The sequence below is a fragment of the Mustela nivalis genome (assembly GCF_964662115.1).
Source record: "Mustela nivalis genome assembly, chromosome: 11".
NCBI classification, from domain to species: domain Eukaryota; kingdom Metazoa; phylum Chordata; class Mammalia; order Carnivora; family Mustelidae; genus Mustela; species Mustela nivalis.
This window is the reverse complement of record NC_139030.1, coordinates 17,870,670-17,893,783: the sequence shown is the minus strand read 5'-3', so window position 1 is coordinate 17,893,783 and position 23,114 is coordinate 17,870,670. Positions and strand designations below refer to the sequence as shown.

The 23,114-nt window shown below is 44.9% G+C and overlaps 1 protein-coding gene across 10 annotated transcripts in view; it reads left to right on the top strand.

The window, feature by feature from the left end:
* NCKAP5 (NCK associated protein 5) overlaps positions 1 to 23,114 on the top strand; it is a 964,712-nt gene that overhangs the window by 899,414 nt on the left and 42,184 nt on the right. For 8 of the 10 annotated variants that reach the window (XM_082689272.1, XM_082689269.1, XM_082689270.1 and 5 more), the window contains 2 exons: positions 6,492 to 6,806; positions 9,797 to 9,933. In XM_082689272.1, the coding sequence (XP_082545398.1) occupies positions 6,492 to 6,806; positions 9,797 to 9,933 (452 nt within the window). Of the gene's footprint in view, positions 1 to 6,491; positions 6,807 to 9,796; positions 9,934 to 12,901; positions 13,035 to 17,411; positions 18,599 to 23,114 lie in introns of those variants that run through there. The other 2 variants (XM_082689275.1, XM_082689276.1) reach the window with 2 other exon arrangements.

Here is a 23,114-nt window from a genome sequence, read left to right as displayed (position 1 = left end):
ATAACCACAAGGTCGTTGTTCAGTAAGACAGACCCAGGTGCTGCAGTAGAATACTAACCGTGCTGTTAGACATTTGGTTTATGTTGGTTTCCACGCCATTGTATGTTCGGGGCCTTCACCTTTCCCTGACGACCACTTGTGAAAACTTATGGAGCTCCTGCTTTGTCACGGGCACTGTGCCAGGCTCACTACAGATGAGCTGCATTGTGCACGCTGAGACTATTTTTTGAACCCTGTTGTCACACGGCTAGCAGGTAGCTGCATGGGTCTTCAAGCCTTGTCTTTCTGGCTCCGATGGCTGTTTTTTTTTCACTTCCTTCTTCTGAGTACTCAGAGTAACTTGGAACTCAAGTCAGGTTTTCTCAAGCCTCTCCTATCCAATAATCTCTTTGGACAAATACATTAACCCTACCAGGAGTCTGAGTTTACAAATTCAAGCGATCACGGATTTGCGCGATAAAATCTGTGAGGAAAAGTTGGAGACACACAGAAGAGAAGACTGAGGGGAAAATAAGCAGCTTTTTCGAAACACTCAAAAATCATTGCTAATTCAGATTCCACCAGCATGGAAATGTGTATTAACTGAAACAGTGCTGGAAATCAACTTTTCCCTTTTTAGCTATTATTAAAGATAACAGTACTGTGTGAAGAAATAATATAAAACAAGTTTGGAGCAATCCACTTGAGAGAACAAATTGTTTTAAAAGAGAGAAACTCACTGCTTTGTGTAAACCCATGTAAGATGTTACCAAATGATCTTGTCTACTCACTACAGATGGTCCCCGGGAACTGGACTCTGTAAGAGCTTAGTTCTTCTACTACTATGGGCACTGGCGTTCAGTGGGGATGCCAGCACTCAGCACGACATCACCACATCAAGAATCCCTGAGGATGAGGGCCAGGGTGATGGTGCCACTCTGGCGGCTTCTTCTTCTTCTTCTTTCTTCTTCTACTTGTACTTCTAGACTTGAGACCGTCTAGCCAGTGATGCTTTGCAGGAAGCGGCTGGGCAGGGAGAATGAGAAAGACACCAAAACCCCATTCCAGGAGCTGTCCTCGTCTTGGTCACAGACCCTTGCTCTAAGGGCTTGGAAGTATTAAGAAATTGGCCTTTAAAATATTCAATAATTCTGAATGATCTTATCCCTCTGGCTATCTGAATTAATGAAGTCTGACCGTCTGAAAAATAGCTCTACAGAAGAAGGAAGTCAGCTATTCTCTTTTGTTGCCAGAGTCAAAACAAAAGGCAGCAGATTGGGGTTTCAAAAGGGAAGCATCATATTCACTTTATTTTTTTTTAAAGATTTTATTTATTTATTTGACAGAGAGAGATCACAAGTAGGCAGAGAGGCAGGCAGAGAGAGAGGAGGAAGCAGACTCCCCACCAAAGAGAGAGCCTGATGCGGGGCTTGATCCCAGGACCCTGGGATCATGACCTGAGCTGAAGGCAGAGGCTTTAACCCTCTGAGCCACCCAGGCGCCCCGCATATTCACTTTAATTTCAGGAAGCATTTTCTAAAGACTAGAGCTGTTTTTTCTCCACCTGTGCTTTTCAATACATATGGTGAGAACTGACTATGTGTCAGGCACGGTGCTGAGCCCTTGTGATGGAGAGTAAATCAGTTACTCAATCAGCCCAGAGTTATTATCAGCTCTCTCAGCACATAATCACTGCAATGTTGAAAAAAGACAATATAGAATCAGGAATGGACTTATATGAGAATGTTGAGGAGATAAATAAAATCCATTCTGCCCCCAGGATGTCTACAGTCTAATAACATTTGTTTAGAGAATTGTGCTATTTTCTGAATGATAGCCATGTGCCTATTCCAGGCATCATGCTATGTTTATTAGGTGCTGTGTTTTTAGTCCTCAAGCACCCCCATGATGAAAGCTATATGATCTAATTTTCAGATGAGGAAACTAAAAGCACCTGCCAGGATTCCTGGTGCAGGGAATATAAGGTGCTAATTCTCGTTGGTGAATTGAGTGAGGATTTTATACTCTGCACCCTAAGTTAAGAGTAGACATATCCCCATTGGAAATGTTTCTCCAGAACTCCTTCCTCCACCATCCCGTGTAGAACCTCACCCTTTTTGGCTACTCACCCCACAGCTGGGCTGCTCGTCTCCCTCTTAGGCACAGTAACTTCAAGCTTCAATGCCAGACAATATTCCTAATCCAAGCACTTTGAGATTTTTCCCAAAAAAAGGAGGGGCTAGAAATTTCGGTATCAGCTGCTAAGAGACGATAAAGATGTCCATCTCCTTGCCTGCTGGAGATCTGCAAAGTGATGCATTTGAGGTTTGAGTAAAATATCCTGAGTCTATCCTGCAAGTAAGAGATTCCCTGCCATTCTGTTGCTGATGCCCTGAATGGATCCCAGGGGTGCTGAGATGTGGAGCCATCAGCTCTCAAGTAGCCAGTATTTTCCTCAGTGAGCTATATATTTTCTATGTGTGCTATGACTTTAAGAGGTCTGGGAAGCACCACTCTCAGTCATCCCATGAAACGTCTAGGGCTTGTCAGTGCCAATAAGTGAGAGAACTTAACCTTGAGAGAGTGAAAGAGAGAAGGCAAATGGGACAATGAGAAGTAGGTAGGAGGACTGACCAGGGTCAGAGATGTGATCGATGACCTTGGAAGAATGAAACCTGCTGGTCCATCCAGAGACCCAACCCTTGAACTCATTAGAAAGGCCCTGTTGGCAGCTGTTCTCACACCCACAAACGTGAACTTATACTTGTCAAGATCAAGACTGTCAGCTCATTCGAGATGCAAGGTCAGCTTGCTGCTTTGAACTCTGTTCCCATCACAGCCATTTAATTACTTTGTGGATTCTTATAATTCTCCAAGGGGGGACAAAAAGCTGGCTTCAAAAATACAGTACCTAACAATTTTTTCAGGTTACAATATTTTTACGAACTGTGAGAAACTTACAGCACCTTAAAGAAACTACATAAAGAAGGTGTCAGCATTTTCAAAATAAACTCCATTTCCAAAGGTTTTTGCATTCTGGAGAAATTTGCCTGAGGGTGAAACTTGGCATATGGGGCCCGAGTCCCGGACTGTCTACATCTCATTTCATAGGTACTTACAAATGAGTTCTTCAAATTCACTACATTTGGCACCTGTAATTTTTAGAAATAAAAAATGACTTTAATAGCAGGTGGTTTGTGAGTTTAGTGTCAAACACACAGTTCTCAGAGAATCTGAGAATACCAGAAGTCCTGTTTTACAGATTCTGGTATGATAATATTAGAAAAGGAAAGGAGGGAAGGAAAATAATTTTAAGGGGCCAGAAACCAGAAAATGTTGGTATTTTCAGAAGGGTATACCGTACCTAGCCTGCCTTCATCATTTTTCCTGCCCCAGACCTCTCCTTGCCCTATTCCCTGCCTTGCTTCATAGACCAAGCCAGCACCTACGGGGCTTTGGGGGCTGGGGCTTTCTCTCCGGAAAAATCACTGAAAAGGCAGCCAAGGATCTCCTTTTCTTTTTTTGAGTCTTCATTGGAGGGAACTGGATTCAGTGCTCTCTGAGCCATCAAATATTTGGTGGGTGGGGGAGGGGGATGCGTTTTTAGGCAAAGCCGGAAAAACTGTCCTTGGAGGCAATGCCTGTTGCCTAGTCCAGAGAGCTGCAATTAATGCCAGAGAAACCTTGGCATGACATCTATGGATACAACTGAAGAAGGCAGAAGGAAGCATTACTGAGCAATCATGGTCCTCAGAAAACATGCCCATCAGGGTGTACAGGCACCCTGCATGGGGCAACAGCCATGTAAATACAGGGAAAGTTAAGAGTAGACTCACACCTTGAGATGGGGAACATGGGAGCCAGCTAGATTTCAGGAGTCTCTGCTCTGATACCAGAGAAACTGAGCACCTTGCCTAGGAACAGCGGGTGGGGGGGTAGGAAGGGGGATCCTATGAGTTTTGTGCTCACAAGGTGGCCTCGTGACTCGTAACTGAGTGGAGCCCCCTTCTGGATTTATCTGTACTTTGGGGAAGAAGGATCAAGATAGCTTGATGGTTGAAAGCCGGATCTTTGGGGCTAGGATTCCTCACTTGTGGATGGTGATGATAGTTCTTAACCTTATAAGGTCGCAAAAGTGATGACATGATGCCAAATAGGAGTGAGGTCCTAATGGCTGCAGTAAGCAGGCAAACTTAATGATTTGTGTCCACAAAAGGAAAAGATCTCCCTCGTCTCATCCTGCCGAGCACGCTTTAGGTCAGGGCTATGCAATCCTGAAGGGGCTGGGAGTAAGTTATCATGGGAGGCAGCCCGGGGCACGCGGGGACTAACACAGCTCAGCTGTTATAGCCTGTGAGTCCGCTTCCTGTTGCCCAGCCCTGGGTTGGTTCTGAGGAAGACCCACTTGCTTGTGTGAGACCGAAGAAGTTCAGCCTCTTTGAATTGCCCCAAGTACAACACAGGGACATGCTAACTCTGAGGGTTTTTTATTTCTAGGCAAAAAGGAAGAAAAGACCTTGAGTTCTGAATAGCAGGGTCTTTCCTTTCGAACTCATCTGGCAATGCCTCCCCAGGCAAACAGCTGCTCCTTTCTCAAAAAGGCCCTTCTGTAACAATCAGGCCCCCTTCACTGAGGAGGAAATGAATAGAGAAGACAATGAACAATCTTTGAAGCTGGTTGAGAGTAAAGCTGGCCAGGTGGAGGCCTTGAAATGAATGGGGCTAAGGCTTAGCCCTACTGATGGTGAAAAAGAAAAGCCCGCCCCTGGCTGTCACCATATGAATCTGTGCTCCGGCAGTCCCTGACCAGTGTCTGAGGTCCCATGGTGTATGAGGGTGCTCAGTGAGAGAGGGTATCTTCATCTTCCCAATAAACACCTCTTTGAAAATAGAAGCTTCTTCTTTGATAGGGACTTTGTCTTCCAAGTGCCTCTAAAACCAGCACCAAACCTACTGAAACCTGTAACAGGTCTATCCACAGCCCTACCCCCCCACCCCCACTTTTTTTTTTTACCTTAGTGTTAGGAAATTCCCAGAACTGTACTATTCACTTGCAGCAAAGAGGTTTTGCGGAAGAGGGTAGGGAATGGACAGGTTCTGGAATTCTGGTACTAATTGCCCAATGGGATTGTGTACCAAATGGGATTGTGTTAAGAAGGCACTTGTGGATAAACTATCCACCTACCAGGTACCAGCTAATATCTGATAAGTAAGTTAAACATTTTGCATATGTCACTCTTCATTATTTAACCCTTTCAGCTATCTTGCACAGGATGTTCCGTAGCATTCTAAATTCTAGAGATTGGATGGATTTGTATCCTCACAGCTGCCTCAAGGAATCTGAGAGCTCCAGAGCTTAAGAATCCTGTGTTGGGTCCGTACAGTAGTTATTGGCAGTTCCCACTTTGGAAGATGTTCCATAAAAGCACCACTAAAATGTTAGCTGTTGAGCATCTCGATGCAAAGAGTATGCCATATTCTGTTATATCTGCCACCATGCCCAATAGGGTACTAAGTGTTTCTTAAGTCTTAGAACTGTAAGATGCTGATACAAACTTTTATTAAGAATGTTTTATTCTAGAATTATCATATAAATAGGAGACTTTGGGAGCGATGAGCAGAACTAGGAAGTTGTCTCATCGGCTTGGATCAACCATTTCAGAAATCAAATACGCAATCATTTTTGCCAGTATTGTATTTCTGCCTGTATATAAAGTTTCTTAAAGATGAGACACATCAGAAAATGTTACACACGTGCAGTGAAATCAACTTGATTCATTTTAGGGAATAATAGTTTCAGGGATCTCTGGAAGTGACAAGAAATCCAACAGGTACTGATGGGTTGTGTCATTGGGTGAAGTAAGGGGGTAAGACAGGCAGTGACTCTGTAGACTTCTCAAGAAATTGACTTCAAATGGCAGTTGGGTCAGATGAAGCCCACGTGATACAGTGGTAATATCATGGGTAAGGTACCTTTTGGAATGACCTTTAGAGCATGTGCACTACTTGCAGTTAAATTGAGAGGACAGACACTGAGTTAGCTGTCAGGTGGATGATAATTCATGTAAGAGATGCATAATTACCTCTGTGAGAACATCACTTCAATGTGTTATGTGTGCTCATTACTCATCGTATTTTGATTAATAAATTTCACCTAATTTGTTGAAGTCATATGATTTCCAATTGAAATAAAGGTGACCAAAAATCATTTTTGGTCTCTAATGATTTTTTTTTTTTTTCTGTGATAACTCTAGTGAGCCATCCAGGGTATAAGCACATGTGAGTCTTAATGCCAGTAATGGCTGGCTGTCTTCCCTCATATTATGTGAAGGGAATATTTCCATGTTCAACTAAACGTCGGTGTGATGCCACTCACTTCAAACTTACTACGCCGTTAGAAGAATTTCTTCCTTTTAGATATCCCCCTTCCTCCAGATCAGAGACTAATGCTCATGATCCTTTTATCCTTGTATGTGAGCCTTCTCTAATCCTCACTATGTTATTCTGTCTAGAATCCAACTGCCTGATGAGGACGCTGGACAGTGGGATTGGAACCTTCCCACTCCCAGACTCGGGAAATCGCTCCACAGGGCGGTACCTGTGCCACCCAGACTTCCCAGAGGACACCGAGCCCATCCTGTCTCTCCAGCCGGCACTCTGTGCTGCTTCTTCCATCAGAGCTCAAACCCTTGAACGAGAAGTGCCTTCCTCTGCAGACAGCCAGGCCTCTGCAGATAATACCATTGTTCATTCCACATCCGACCCCATCATGACGGCCAGGGCCATACGGCCTCTTGAGAGTCACCTCCCCAAACCAGCTTCCTCAGGTAAACCGCCTTCGGCCTTCCAAATCAGACTGTTTCCACACCGAAATAATGCACTTGCTGACAAAAAATGGAAAACAGGCAGCAGGAAAGGTTTCCACCAGGAGATCAGTCAGTGACCTCTACCCAATGGGAATGTGGGTGTGTGAAAATCTCTGTAGGTCCTCAAACAAAAAGTAAAAAGACACGTGTTAAACATTATGGGCTCTTAGTATTACAGCACGGGATATACACACATGGAAAGGAAGCAAGCACCTAAGCATAGGTATATGGAAATATAAACTGATGGGGAAAAAAAAAAAAAAAGGCCCACACAACATACACATAGGAGTTTCTCTTTTAAAACCTAACTCTGGGGGCGCCTGGGTGGCTCAGTGGGTTAGGCCACTGCCTTGGGCTCAGGTCATGATCTCAGGGTCCCAGGATCGAGCCCCGCATCGGGCTCTCTGCTCAGCAGGGAGCCTGCCTCCCCCTCTCTCTCTCTGCCTGCCTCCATGCCTATTTGTGATCTCTGCCTGTCAAATAAATAAATAAAATATTTTAAAAAAATAAAAATAAAAAATAAATAAAACCTAACTCTGAATATAGACCAGTTTAGGCCCGAGACATAAATTTAGCGGAATTGTTGTTTGCCCTCTAACCAGAAATGTATGTCTTCTGACATATTCCTGTCCTGCTCAAATATATTTATATGTTGATCTATAAAAAACTTCGTTTGATATACCAGGGGTAGTTTGTGCATTAAATGCAATAGAGTGGAATGAGCCTCCTGCTGAGAGGCACCCTCCACCCCTTCGTCACAGTCAATTGAAACAAGCTTCCGTGATTCAAGATAGGACCAGGCTAAGGGTCAGAGTTTTTTCATTGTTCCCTCAGGATTAAAAATATTTATTGCAGTGCAGGATGACACTAAATAATTTTTAACTTGCATGGCTTACGTTGCATTTATAACATGCATAAGCATCTGAACTAAAACTCTAAAGACTCTCTTTTATGATTTGATGACTAGAAAGGAGCCACAAGTAGAAATTATCCTGTCGGCTTTTGAGAAATTAGAAAAGAAGACTTTTAATTAAATATCTTCAAATAAATGTGATTGAGCTATTCTCGTGGCTGAGTTCTTCATACAATACCAACTACCATGAATGTTTCATCACAAACTTTGGCTCATTCCAAGCCAAGGCTACATTTCGGAGGGCTGCAATGCATATTATTTTTTAAATAAACGCATTGTTAATTAATGACACAGCCTCTAGAGATTCAGGGGCGAAATCTTAGTTATAGATTATGTGCTCCATGCTTGAATAGTCACATGTGTGACCTCAATTCAGCAGCGGGCTGCCGAGTAGACTTCATGATTAAACACTGTCATTATAACAAATTGAATAGAAACCACAAGCCTTGAATTGCTTCATAAGAAGGGGATTGGAAGGAGATTGTTCTGATCTTGCTGCTAATACTCACCGTGATGGTTTTTGGAGGTTTGTGTCTTAATTAAATTGTCATGAAGGGTTGTAAAAAAAGAAGAAGAAGAAGAAAAGTATATGCAGAGAGTGAGGTTAACAGAGCCATAGGGTATTACTGGGGTCCCCACCCCGCAGCTGCCTGTCTACCAAATGAGAGCGTCACTGTGGTCCAGACGCTGGGCCGCCTTTCCAAGGCTGCTCTTTTCTCTGTGGCCCTGGGCGACTCACTTGAAAACTCAGGGAATGGAGGACTGGCTGGAACAAAAGGAAAGTGAGGTTATTCCCGCTGAGAGGAGTCCCTTCCTGTCTCATGCCTGCCTTTCACCTGGTTTTTCACTTTCCCGCATAATGAAAAATAGAAGGAACTGTTACAAGTCTCACAGTGCTGACGAAAATTCAGTGACTTCGCTCCTCCTCAGGAGCAAAATGCTGTGGAGAGGCTGTCGCACAGCACGTCCCGTTGGTAATCACTGAGGATGGAGCATAGTAACAGCGGTTCTCCTTTTGGGCCTGAGGAGAGAATTCACTCTGCAGGTTAATCTACTATTAAGGGTAATGGGGGAACTTTCTTTAATCATTCCCTGCTAATGACACCCTCGCTACTCAAAGTAGGATGCATAGGCTAGCAGCATCAGGATCGCCCCCGGAGCTTTCCGGAAATGCGGAACCTCAGACCGGCACTCTAGACCTCCTCATTCAGACACTGCAATTTCACAAAAGCTCAGCTGAAGTGTAGGCACGTAAAAGCTTGAGAGTCCTGCCGCGCGAGGTCTTTAAGAACAGAGTTGCCCAGGCCACATTCCGAGCGCACTGGGAATGACCGTCATGGGTATTCTAGGAAAATACGGGTTCCCTGCCCAAGTATGTTTGAGAAGGGCTGCTGCTGCTGCTGCTGCTGCTGCTTCGTCGTCACCGTCTTCTTCTTCTTTCCCTTTATTATCAGAAGTTAAGCTCAAAAGAAGCATGGGGGAAAGGTCCGCTTTTGAAATCAGACAACGTAACATTCTCAGAATACACTTAAACTCTAAATAGGAATCCTTAAAAAAAAAAAAAAAAAAGATCTGGAAAAGACTTTTATCTCTAAATTTGTAGTAGTATCTTCAACGTAGGGTGTATTCTTTAGGGTTTCTTTGGACATCACGACAATTTTTCAGTAGTGGAATGGGGGCTCTGAGAAGTGCTCCCAAAAGGAAACCTGTTTATTATTTGATGATCAACACTATTTGAGGAGGAATGGGTGTTTCTCAAAGGGTTTGCCCGCTGACCCCTTCGTAACATGAAAAGTCTGTCAGCGTTTTGTGGAAGAGTTTGCCTTCAGCTCTCCAAGATGGACACCCTCGATAGATATCCCTAGCTATGCAGTGTGGATGTTTTGGTTAACACAGACTTACAGAATGTTGAGATACCCAGCTCTGACTGTATTGGGGCCTTTTTTATCAATGCTGAATGTCTCCCCCACTTCCCTCCCTAAACTTGTAAAGAGTTGAAGGAAGCAGATTGTGATTTCATGTATATTTTCTCATTTAGGAAAAATCAATTCCCAAAAGCAGAATGAAGCAGAGCCAAGGCCTCAGACCTGCTCGTCATTTGAATATACCGAAAACGCCATTACAAGCGAGCAGCTTCCAGACTGGGGGGGTGAAGGCCCCACGGCTGAGACCCAGGTAAGGGAGTGTTGCCCTGATGGTGAAAAATGACTTCCTTAAACCCTTCAACGACAGATTCAATTTTGGGATCAAATTTGTCATTGGCTCAGTGAATAAAAACTAAGGCCCAAGGCTCACCTTCTTCCTTGCATTGTTAAGGAACACCATGGGCTGTTGGGAGGAATTGAAATGCTTCCACAGATCTGCCCCTAGGTCCTTGAGGCATGGAAGCTCTGCCTAGATTAGATGTTACACAATGGGCACTCACTTTCCCAAGCCACGAGAGCACCATTGAGAATGATATAATGACACTTTTTCATGACCTTATCCTTACTTTTTTTTTTTTTTAACCTTCACCTCATTCCTGTGAGACAGGTAAAGGAGGTATAATTATACCCCAGAGTAGTCAAATGACTTGCCAGTGTCAATGAGACCTGTGTCTCTTCAGTCTCTACCATTTTTGCTGGGAGATCTTCCTCCACCCTGAGATGGCACACATAGGCCTCCTGACATGTGATTGGACCTAGGAAGTTGCTCACAGCTCAGGGTTATTTCTGTTGTTCCTCAGGGTTACATGGTATTCCCTTCTGTGCTTCCTCCTCTTTACCCCTCCAGCTGGTTACCTGGGCCATATTCACCCTGTTCACTATTTCTCAACTTGTCCTGGGTTGGCCCCTTCAGGCTCTTTGTTGGTACCCGGCAGTGAGAAGGGTGGGGAGAAGAACATATGGATCAATTACCAGAGCTTCCCCGCCCTTCCTTAACCCTTCTCACTCCTGCTGCCTTTGTCTCTTCCAGTCCTTGCATTAGGAGCCCCCATTGCTCTTTCTAGTAGAGTTTCTTTCAACTATGATGAAAAATACCCAGATCAGCCCACATCTTGTGTCCCCCACAACCAATGGAGCCGGACCTTCTTTCAGCCGTCAGCCCCTCAGTATGGACTCATGGACAAGTAGGGAAAGAAATCCTTGGGGCCCATAGCCTCAATTTACAGCAGAGAACACAACTCCAGAGAGATGCCAGACCATATTCAGGGTCTGTACTCAGGAGTTGGGACTAGAACTTGGCCCTCTCCCTCAGACTAGAATTCCATGTCTGACACTCAGAATGGCAGACTCTTCAAGGCAGGAGCCTAGGAGGCAAAAGAGTAAAACAGTGTAGTCTATCCTGCTTTAGCTTAGACAAAAAAGTGTTAAAGCAGTGGTTCCCAAACAGGAGTGGGCATCAGAACCACGCAGAGGCTCCACATCCATTTATGCCATGTCTGACTTGGTGCTGATGAGTTGAAGTCCAAATATATCTAACAAACACTCAGGTGGTGCCGATGCTGCTGGGCCATGGAAAATACTTTGAGAAGCCCTGTTCTAAGAACTCTGTGCTCGCTTTGGGAACCGGAGAGTTGAGAAAACCCTAAAGAAACCCAGAGTCACTGGGGGAAATGGTTCAAAAACAACAGGTAGTGACAATGGCAAAGGGGTTCAGGCAAATCCAAGAAAGTAAAAATAATAATAACAACAAAAACAACAGCGGGCCAGGTGAGAGTCTTCCTGCTACATGTGATGGCAGGACACTCCTCACCCAGCATACCTGCCCAGCAGCACAGACACCTCTCTGGGGTTCTCTCCCTCATCACCCTGCCCAGGTCTGCCCACTGGAAAGTTCGTTCTGATTTGAGAGAGTCACCGCTGTGAATTGGAACTTAGAAACCTGCTTTGCGGACTGCCAGGGGGAGAAAGTTGGAAGTAAGAGTTAGCTTATAATTCTAGCACCCAGCCCAGGGCCTGGCTCCATTAGGGTTTGTTGAATGGAGGCATGAAGAGATTCAGCTCATCCTATTGCAGAAAGTGTTACTGGGGCTGTACCAGAACTCTAAGACGTGGGGCTCCCCTAGCACTCCAGCCTAGAGGCTTGTCATCCTCCATGAATATCATCCTTGCTGGACTATCAGTATCCCACATATTGAGCCCCGTACCTCCAGAGCCCCTCCCTCCTCCTAGCAGAGAATAGGCACTCCATAAACATCTGTTGAATGGGTGAATGAATGAGTCAATGAAAAAAGGAACAAAGGGATGAGTAGCAGCTTGTACTTACAACTCCAGATGAGGGGATTTACATCCTAAAGTGTGTTTTTATGATTTCCAACCGAATGACACCCTCCCAAACAGACTTTAGAAACTTTAAAAGACTGGAACTGTCTGGGATGGGTGGGGAATAACTGGTTCTAACAGGGCAGCCTGCAGACCTAAAAGACATTCTTTTATAATTCTGTACACCAAACTGCAATCCCAGATCTAGGATTCTGATTCTGTGCACAAAGGGAGATACTGTTTATACAGCATCGACCACCTCAGCAATTCCTGACAGAGCCTTATCGCCACACCAGTGACAACTCAAGGGCCAGGCTGTGTTTACCTGCGAGCAAGAGTGGAGACTGGGTCCTTCAACCCATCAACCTCCAGTGGATGTGAGGAGTATATAGGGTTAGCAGTAGCATACTTTCCTAAAGGCTCCTGTCCTTTCAAGGGATAGAAGGAAATCATAAATTAGGCAAGCCTTCATTCTTTTGTTCTCAAGGTTGATTTTTTCCCCCCATACCCTCTGATACTTGAAAGCCAGTGATAAGATCAGTTAAGCAAATAAGCCATTAGGCTTGAAACAGCAGCTCATAATAGGCACTTGAGAAAAATAAGACCCCCCTAAAGAAGTAAGTGTACAAAATGCAGAGGGGTAGCTATGACGACTTTCCTGGGCCTGGGACTATGGCAGAGTGGTCAATGGCTTCGTTACCGCAGCCCTGCACCTGCAGCTCCAGTAAATGGACAGACAGGAAAGGCAGAGCTGTTCTTGGGGGTGGGGCAGTGGAATGGAATTCTGCGCACACGGCGACTGCGTCACAGCCCATCTGAACCGTGTCCCATCCTCGCAGGATCTTCTGCCACATTCGACTTGCGTGAATAATCTTAACGGTCTCGTATTACTTATTTAGGACAAGGTACCCAGAATGTGTGCGTACTCTGCCAGTGCTGGCAGTGCTAGTGACAGTGACCTGGACTATGGAGATAATGGTTTTGGAGCTGGAAGGGGCAAGTTAGTGCAAGCAATGAAGAGCGCCACCCAAGGTAACTTGCGGGAGCACCGGCTCTTCCTGGGCTCCTCTCTCTCCCGGAAGCCGCTGGTTGCGTCTTTCGCTGTACTCTGCCTCCGCCCCTACCCTTGATTTTACTTCTGAGCCCCACATCTCTCCTGAGATCTAATTTTCTGGTATGTTCAGAAGATTTGTCTATGTGCATCAATTTGTTTTCTGGTATAATCTTCATGACATTTCAGTGCCGTCTGTAAGGATTTTATTTCCAAATCTGGCATCTCCCAAAAAGTCTCCAATTGAGTTATCTGAGTAATGAAGGAACGACTAGAAAGATAACTTTGCTCTTAATTACATCCTCTGGCAAGTTAAATCGTCCAGTGAGCCATGGATGGAGTCTTCCAGGCTTTTTGCTAATATCATGCTGTGTAGCTCTGCACCTGTGAGCCGGACTGTTATGAACAGGTCTGTTTATGAAGCTCAAACTCGCTCACTGTACTTTCTTTTTGAATCAGAATTGGCAGCAGAAGAACTGTCATCCCAAGGCATTTAAAAATGTGTATATTCAGATGGCTTTTCCTTACAGCTGTAGGAGGACAGATGAACCCCTAATTCAGAGTGGGATCTGGGGTCCACTTTCCTTCTTATCTACACTGGATTGTCAGAAATATTTCAGTGATGCAGTGGAGAATCATTTTGTTCATGCTCATCAGCTTTTTTTCAAATACTAATTTAGCAATTATATGATGAAAACATGATTTTGTTGTTTGTTTGTTTGTTTCTTTTTTAAACAAGACTGATAAATTGCTGTAGGGAAATCCCAGCAACCATATGTGTTTACAGTTTTCCAAGAGTCTTGGCATTGGGACATATGGGGGTAAGAATAGCCATTAGCCCGAGCCTCCACCTGGTTCCTTGCTTTCTACAAGTTACCAGAGAAGAAGGACCAATGGTAAAATGATACAAAAGCTTACCAAGAAAAAAGTGATAAAATACCCCTGGCTTTGCAGTTAGGTTGGTGTGCACATTGGCTCTCTGTCTGGTTGTGGCAAAGATGGTGGAAAGGGAGGTCTTAATCAGGGACTGCCCAGTGAAGACACCGAGGGACTGTTGGTCCAGTTCTTCCCTTGAACTTATCGTGGGTCCACAGTGACTAATTTCACCTCATTAACCTTCAGCTGCTTCATCCAAGAATATTTCCAGGGCTCCTTCCAGCTCTAAAACTCCATTTATTTATTGAACAAATATTTATGGCAGGCCTCCTCTGGGCCAGTTTTCCAGCAGTGAGGAACTAGACAAAATTTCCTGCTGGAGAGTAGACAACAGATATGATTAACTAGTGAATGTCTATCATTTGTTGAAAAGAGATGAGTGCTGTGGAGAAAAAGTGAGGAGGGGTAGGGTACATAGGGGAGGGCAGGACTGCTGGTGAGAGGGGCAGGGTTCACATTTTAAAAAGCGATCTGAACAAGTCTCACGGAGAAGGTGGTGGTTGAGATTGGAAGGAGGAAAGGAGGAGAGGGAGGCCATCTGGGGGAAGAGCATACTCAGCAGAGGGAAGAGCCAATGCGGAAGCCTGGAGGCGGGGGCAGCAGGAGGCCAGTGTGGCTGTCCCGAGAGCAGTTTGGAAGGGGAAGGGCTGATGAGGTCAGACAAGTAAAAGGAGCTAGAGCTCATAAGGGCTTCCTTGCCATTCTGAAGACTTTGCTAGACATGCATGGGAGCTTTTGGATGACTTTGAGCAAAGAAGCAGCATAACCTAAGATGTTCTCAAAGGATTTCTCTGGCTACCAGCTGGTGAAGGCTGAAGGAGCAATATCACCTCAGGGGCTATAATTAGTATTAGTCACTCATGCAAGAGATGTTTAGTGGCCGGGGCAGGGTGGTCTTGGTGAAAGGAGTGAGCGCCGCTGGCCGGTACCAGAGCCACAAGACACGCATGGCTCATAAGCACTTGAACTGTGGCTAGTATGGCAAGGAACAGAATTTTTAGATTTTTAGATTTAATTTTTGCTGCTTTCTTAAGAGTTTCTCACCACATGCGGCACATACAACACAGAGTGAGAATGGGCTGATTTCAGATCTAATTAAAAAGACAACACAATTATTGATAGATTAGAGGGTGGGGGTAGAGGAAATAGCAGGGTCTAGGATGGCTTCAGTGTTCGGGTCCTGGAAGGGACAACTCTCTGCTGACTGAAATGGGGAAGGCTGAGGTTGGAGCTGGGGAGGGTTGGGGGTGGTGGGGAATCTTGCACGTGCTCCGTGCTAGCTGCTTGTGGAGCAGGTGGAGATGGTGAGTAGGCATGTGCTATGGGCGTCTGGAGCTCAGCAGATCAGGTCTGGTCTGGAAATGTAACTTTGAGTGTCTGCATACACAGGGTCCAGGTGAGGTCAGGAGGGGAGGGAGTGTTGATAGAGGAAGAATCCCATCCTCCCAAGTTTACAGGTCAGGGAGAAAAGAGGGAGACTATGAAGGAGGAAAGCCAGGGGAGTGTGGAGTCTTAGGAGGTAGGTGAAGAGAGATGTCGGGAGTGAAGGGGGGATTCCTTGATTCCGTATGTGGCTCATGACTCAAAAGAGGGATACAATCTTCATCTTCCGTTGTCTGTCTCTACCTCTGGCAGTGCGTTTCCAGTGAGGGGTGGAAGGAAGGAAGTGGGAGAGGCGAGGAGGAATGGTCCAACGGCAATTTGAAAACATCTTGAAAAAGGAAATAAGACAATCTGTGCCAGTGAACAAGTGCTAGAATATGAAAAACTTATCTTAGGGTTCACTTTTTTTTTTTTTTTAAGATTTTATTGATTTATCCGACAGAGAGAGTGAGAGAGCACAAGCAGGGGGAGCAGTAGAAGGGGAGAGAGAAGCAGGCTCCTGGCTAAACAGGGAGCCCAATCCAGGGCTCAATCCCAGGGCTTTGGGACCATGACCTGAGCTGAAAGCAGATGCTTAACCATCTGAGCCCCCCAGGCGCCCCTAGAGTTCACATTTTAACATTGCTTTGTTTGAGTGAGTCCTGCAAAACAATCAGGAATAAACATTAGGAGACACCTAGGGAACCTGGTGAAGAGTGAACTTGTTCCTTTGACTTTTCTTTCTGCAAATGGCAGTGAATCTTAGCCTGGGTCATTTTCTCAATATACTCATTTTGTTTATCCTATTCCCTTGAACCAGAGCAAATCCTTATTTGAGAGGAGGAGCTTCTTCCATTCTGTTGCCCTAGCCTCAGGGTGAATGGTGCTTCTTTGGATAAGAAGCCAAGGGCTAGGTAGACTAACTCCAGAAGCATCCCACCAGCAAAAAGATGCTTTTCCTCCAGCCAGGCACCTGCCCTCTGCTTTTAATAGTGAATTTGTTGCCAGAGCTCTGTCATCCACACATGCTGACTGAGCCGGCAGCAGCTCAGCCCTGGCTGATGACAGAGCGGCCAGGAAGAAAGAACATGTGCAGACAGCCAGCATGGCTGTGGGCACCTACTGGCTTCCAACAAGCCCTAGGAAGGGGCAGGTAGGGTGGACTCACTACCAGGAACTTTTTAAATGCTGACAAATTGGATCCGAAAAGAAATAGAAATGAATCAGAGAAAAACAGTACAAGGAGTGTGTGTCCTGGGTGTGTAGTTGAGATGTCCTTCCCTGCCAATCACCATTTTGCCTGGCTTTCACCACGTGAACCTGTGAAAGTGTTCTTCCTCCCACCCCTCCCTCCCCCCATACCCTGCAACATGATTTTATAATAGAGGTCCCCAACCTACAGAATGGAATCGCTGGTTGAGCTGGAAGCCTTATGTGGATGTTCTCCAAGATAGTTGTCCTTTCTCAAACACGCCCTCTCTCCCTGGCCCCTTGAAATTTCCCGCAAGTAGAGAGGGGCAGTTGACAGTGGCAGTCCGTCTCTCTGTGGCTTGTAGGAAAAGCACAGTCAGGGATCTCTTCCTGTCACCACAGGCTCTCCCCACCATCCCCTAGCCCCCAGGCCACTGCTCAGTCATTAGCCACTTGCCCTGCTAATCACAGCAGGTCCAGGGAGCGGGGGTGGGAGGAGGCTTTCCTTTCAAACACAGTGTCCTGTGACCCCACATTCCCTGGTTTCTCCTGCCCACTTGCTTTGAATCACACTGAATGTGGCCATAGAAACCTACTTTCTAAAACCCTGCCTACAGGCTCATCAAACGCTAAAGTAAATACATGTCTTTTCTTTCAAGGTTAGTTTCTTTAGCTTAATTTTGAAATACGTTCAAAAAGTCTAGGTTGTTAGCAGTGAGCGGCAGGGGCAGGATTTAGGAGCTGGGTAGGTGGCCCAGCGGGTGAGGTTTCAGACAGAAGTTATTTTGTGGCTTTGTTTCCACAGAGCTGCCCACTCTAATTTGCCAAGCTGGGCCTAACAAACATTCCCACCTCTTTCCTGTGGGCAGGGCCTTGGACAAGGCATGAGCAAGGGACTGAGCTGGAAAGATAGCAAACCACCAGCAGGATGTCGGACGAGTCAAGACCCAGGGAGCTGGGACAATGGAGCTCCAGTCTCAGGATGAGGGGAGGCCAGGGGAGTCTCACCCCTCGCTGAACGTGCTGGACCTGATTAGTAAAAAGTCAAATAATAATCCCTAGCCAATGCTGATCTCCCTAGCTTCTGACTCATCTACCAGGCTGGCCCCCAACCCCCTGCCATCACCAGCCCCACCAGGTATCTCAAAGGCAAAAGGCCAAACTGACACCTTTCTTTTTCCCTCTAGAAATCTCTGCCTCCCAGGCTCTCTGTCTCAACTGGCAGTCTCTCCATTCTTTTAGGAATATAGTCTATGAAGCTAATTTGCCTTGACTCTTTCTTCTCTCACCTCCTATATTCTGGCTGTCCTGAGATCCTGCTGGCTTCCCTCCCCTTATACTTCTTGAATATTTCCTCTTTTTAACCCCTCCACCCGTGCTCCAGCAGTGCCTTCATGAACCTACGTAGCCTACTGCCTCCCTTTGTTCCTTGCCCACTGCCAGTCCCTTCTCCCATAAATGCATCATCCCCACCGCCTTCATGCCTCTCATATTGTACCTTTTACTGGAAACTCTTCTAGAACTCTCCATTACCCACAGACAAAATCCAGTCTCCTCCTCTACAAGATCCACAGAACCCATCTTGGCCTTGCCTTTCTGACATTATATTTTTCCATTTCCTGTTTTAAACTTCATGCGACATCAGACTGCTCCCTTGTGTCCTGGCTACAGGATGCTGTTATGGTCTTCCTTAGCTTTGCTTCCTTGGTGAGACCACGAAGTGGTCTCACTTCCTGGAATGTCCTACATACCAACACCTATCTTCTCTAACCTTCATATAACTTCTACTTAGTCTTTAAGTTTCAGTTCAGACTTTACCTCCTCCATGGTGGAAGTCTTCTCAGATATCCCTCCATCAGCCATGCCCAAATTACTCTTCCCTATCTGTTCTCCTGTAATGCCCTGAATTTAGTTCTGTCACTAAATTTGAGGTTATACTTTCTTCTTTGCATGTTCAACTCTCTCACTAATGCCAAGATCGCTCCTTGTTCATTTTCTGCACTTAACACAGGGCCTAGCACACCATACTTATTTAATAAATGTTAAGCAACATCACGAATATTGAATATAATTGCAACTAACTCATACAACTGGTTAAAGCCTTATTTAGCTTCTCACACACACACATCCTTCATCCATTTGGGCCTTACGTTGTCCAGAGGAAGAAAGACCCAGAGCAGTTAGATACAGCTGAGGGCTGTGCTAGAGAAAGCAATGAATCTTATTGGCTGTGGAGGCCAATAAGAAACGTTTGCTTTCTTACTTCCTTTCAATGGCTCCATGCAGCCTGGCTTGATTTTCATAATCTCTGCCCCCGTTTAGGAGTTATGGTCACAAAGAGTCATTCTTATTGATGAAAATGCATCATACCCTTGAGATCTGAAAGAGACAAATCAAGATTAAGAACTTTGGTTCTTGCCGTATTTGTTCTTTGAAAATATCCACTGGTTAGTGGATAAGCAAGATTGGCAAAAGAAGAAAAGCAAAGCAGAGACTTGACCTCTAAACTAGTTCATGTTGGCTCTTTCACCACTTGCTCAGTGTCCACATCAGCCCTGGACATGGGTGGTCGGGGCCAGGTTAGTGACATAACACTGCTCCCTGGATGCTTCTGATCAGACTACACCTGCAGCTCCATCTGAGAGAGAAGACTGTCAGGTACCCTACACAGTGTCATGTACTGCCCAAGGCCATACTGTGGGCTTCTCAGCATAAGGAGGCTGAATTGATACTTCTTTGTAGTTTTCACAAATCTCCTTCTCCCAATGAAAGCCCACTGGGGTCTATGGAACCCAATTTTGAGCTCACTTTCATGAGCGCCCCCTCCTTCCTTGAGCCCCAGACCCTCAAAATGTAATGATCAGGTCATATAAGTAAAGCTTCAGGACCAGGGTCCGACAGCCACCTTATGATGCTCATCCAAAAAAACCCAATTTCCTGAACAAGAAGTACATTTTCTTCCTTTGAAGGTGATTACATTCAACAAATTACAAAGAGCGAAGGCTGTTGAGTTAAAAACAATTGGTTTTGCAGTAATTAGAAAAACACAAGGAAATGATGACTGTGGAACAATATTAAAAGGGACCCTGAAGGGTAACAGCTCCAGCTCCCGGTTAATTCCTCAGCTTGAATATTTAGAGATTCACAACTAATTATGCAGAGATGATGAATTTTAAAAACGCTGCCACCCGGCCTTCCTAAGGCCAAGGACTTTGGCTATTAATAGAGCAATCAGATTTTGCTATTTTATAGAAAATTCACACAAAGTTGTATCTATTTTAAAGTGTTCATCTGGCATATGACTTAAAGATGACAAATCGCAGTAATGTGCAAAATCAGCATTAGGTTAGATGAAACCCGAACTCATTATAATGTCTCCCAAGTTCCCCCAGAGAAATCTCTGGTTTCAGATGGACACTCCATGTAAGAGTTATCCTTAGTCCTTCCTGGAACTTTACTCTTGTTAGGTCATTTTCAAGATTTGCTTGATTTTTGACAAGCTCATCCCAACTCAAGATAAATGGGCACAGGCAATAAAACACAAGGGATTCATCTCCTAGCAATAAACTGCCCCAGGTGACAAATGAAAAGTACTGACCATGACAAGCAGGCTGCTCTGAGACCCTTATGGTAGCTAGGGTCTCAAATTTCTCTCTGTCACCTTTATCTACCATAAGAAAACCAACAGCCCTTTCAGCTGTGCAGATGGGATTTCCACTATGCTGAGGTTTGGGGCTTTCAGTGGGGAGAAGTTTCGTGCACAACAATAAAGGAAAACAGCAAACAACAACAACAAACAAACAAACAAAAAAACATTTGCTTCTGAAAATCACGTGGTCCAAAGGTAACCATGGCGGGGCGGGGGGGGGGGGCACTGTGTCTTCAGACAGGCTTGAAAAGGGAGGCTGCGATGTGACCTGCATTTAATTATTGAAGCTGCATATTGTGAGGCCCTTAAGAAAGCAAATGTCATGATGGACAGAATGAGTTTACCCTCCTGTCGAAAGAGCAGTGTGCCGTGGCGAGGCCGTCGCTCAATTAAATTGGACTGCAGGATACAGAGGAGAGGGAGACCAATTCTGGACCCTAATGAGACATTTTGGAGGGAAGAGAAGCCCCCCCCCGAGTTTGTCACTCTTTGATGGACATTCTCCACACCCCCCATAATTACCACAGCACCCCTAGTGCTACCCTCTCAAGTTTGAATCTGTGGTAACCCAAAACATTTAAACCCGAGCCTGCAAAGTAGAATTGCAAAGTAAAAACGCAATCCCTGGTTGTTGTGGAATCTGTAGGGGGAGCAAATAATACTTAATGCTGTGCAAATGAGCCATCTCTGACTGCCAGGGCCAAAAGAAAGCTGGGCTAAGGATCTGAAACTAAATATATAAGCAGCAAATTACATAATGCATCATTTGGGAAACTGTGTGTCCTCTCAGCCTCACACAGGAGTCGCTTGCTGGGACTCCAAGACAGCCCCATGAATGTGTCTAAGGATGGTTTTTTCATAGAGGTTGTCCGTCATCCAAGTAATACCTTGAGTGTTCACAAGGTATTATGTGGCCCAGGGGCTCTCAAACTGGATGGTTGTGGCCCTAGGAGACATTTGGCAATCTTTGGAGATATTTGGGGTTCTCATCCTTAGAGGAGGGTGGTCTCCTATCTGATATGTGGAGCCCATGAAGGCTGCTGAACATCCCGTAATGCACAGGGCAGCCCCTAATAACAAAGCATTATCCTGCACAGAATGTCAACAATACTGAGAAGAAGCCAAGGGAAGATTACCTGTTAGGCATCAGAAATGGTCATTGAGAAGGACAAGCTGTCAAATATTGGTGCCAAGTTATGACAGCAGCCAAATCCTATGCCTACTCAGCAGGCACCCCAGAACTGGCCCAGCACCTGACTGAGTAGTTAAGATGCCCTTCCTCCAAGGGGCTTTGAAAGGGAAGTTCATGCTTCCTCCTGGGCCTTTCACACTTGGCTGTTGAACCCATTCCAAGCACCTTAGAGTGTTAGGGAGACACCAACTGTGGAAAATGGTAACACAGAGCACAGATTATTTGAGGCTGCTACACATTAAATCACTTATTAGTATTTCATTTCTGTCTCTCTTAGAAAACATGTGCCCCGAGGAGGCGGAAATCCTTTACAGACTTGAAAGTAACTGGAGGACAGTTAATCCTCACACTGCTCTGGTGAATTAGGTAAATTGCAATTAGATGAAAACGAAGAAAAAAAAAATAGCCAACAGGTGTTTGTGTTTCCTTGGGGACCTTAGAGTTTCATTTTTGGCTAAAAAGCACATAGTGACATTTGGAAAGGGCCTCTTGCCAGAACCCTTCCCTCTGAATGGTTAAGACTCAGAAGATTAGCATAAATCTCAGGATTAAAAATGCTGGGGTCAATAAAGGAAGCCCTGTTGAAGAAATGGGGTAAGTAGGAAAAAGAAGGGTCTTAGTGTTCAGGAGTAACTCTTTCTAGAAGTAATTATTATAGTGTGCAAAACAGAGATGCAGTGTGCAAACCTTTGAGGTATGAAGGGAAACGAGATGGATATATCCTAACTATGTAGAGTGTTTTGTTCTCAAACTTCAAGGATAAAGAAAGGGATCATTTCTCATATCCTCCCGTCCTAAATGCCCCTCCTCAACCAGCCAAAAACCTAGAAACATACGCATACTGTACAGCCAAGCAGATGAGCTCAGGCAAAACAAAACCAGAAATGAATAGGGTTCTTTCCCAAATAGCAATCAGGGGTTTTGCCAAGAAAAGATGTCAAGCATCATTCAGTGAATCACACTACTGGCTGCTCTATGAACTTCTTGGAATCTGGAAACAAAAGCCATGGTCATTTGGTTGGAAGTGTTGGACATGCTCATAACCAGGAGTTAGGACTCTTGGGTTCTAGGTCAGGCTCTGCAAATAGATTTGGTGATTCTGGATGAATAGTATTGACTTTTCTGAGCCTTAGTTTCATAGGCTATATGATGCCCACCTTACCAACCTCTCCCAGAGTAGTTTAGATGTGACATTATATGTCACAAGGCTTCCTGTCTGCAGAGTGCTAAATAAATATGAGCAGTATTTTGTTAAATGGGTTGAAAGAAAGAACAATTCCTGGAATTTAAGATTGAAGATACAAGAGGAGGGGAGGGAAGCACAGAGACTTTACACACCACAGGCCAAAATAATGAGAAGCTAAAGCCTTAGAGAGGTAAACCTCTCCCATAAATTAGCCAAAATTATACAGTTTCATTGAAGGAAATATCATATTATCTGTATCTGTTGTTAAAATTCAATCGAAGTGAGAAACAGGGTGATTTAAACTTTTCCTAAACAATCCAAGCAGCATTCTCATTCTTTATTATTTATTTTCACAATAAGTAGCAATATCCCAAGCTATCACTCAGCATCATTGTTTTCAGATTCGATTACATGGGAATCAGAAATACAGTGAGGCTAGATCAGGTGGGAGAGAGTCCCATTTTTAATTAGACCAGGAATTTTATTATAAATGAATAAATCAGCCCACTCTTTTAAGGAATTTAATTAGAAAAGGAGACAGTATC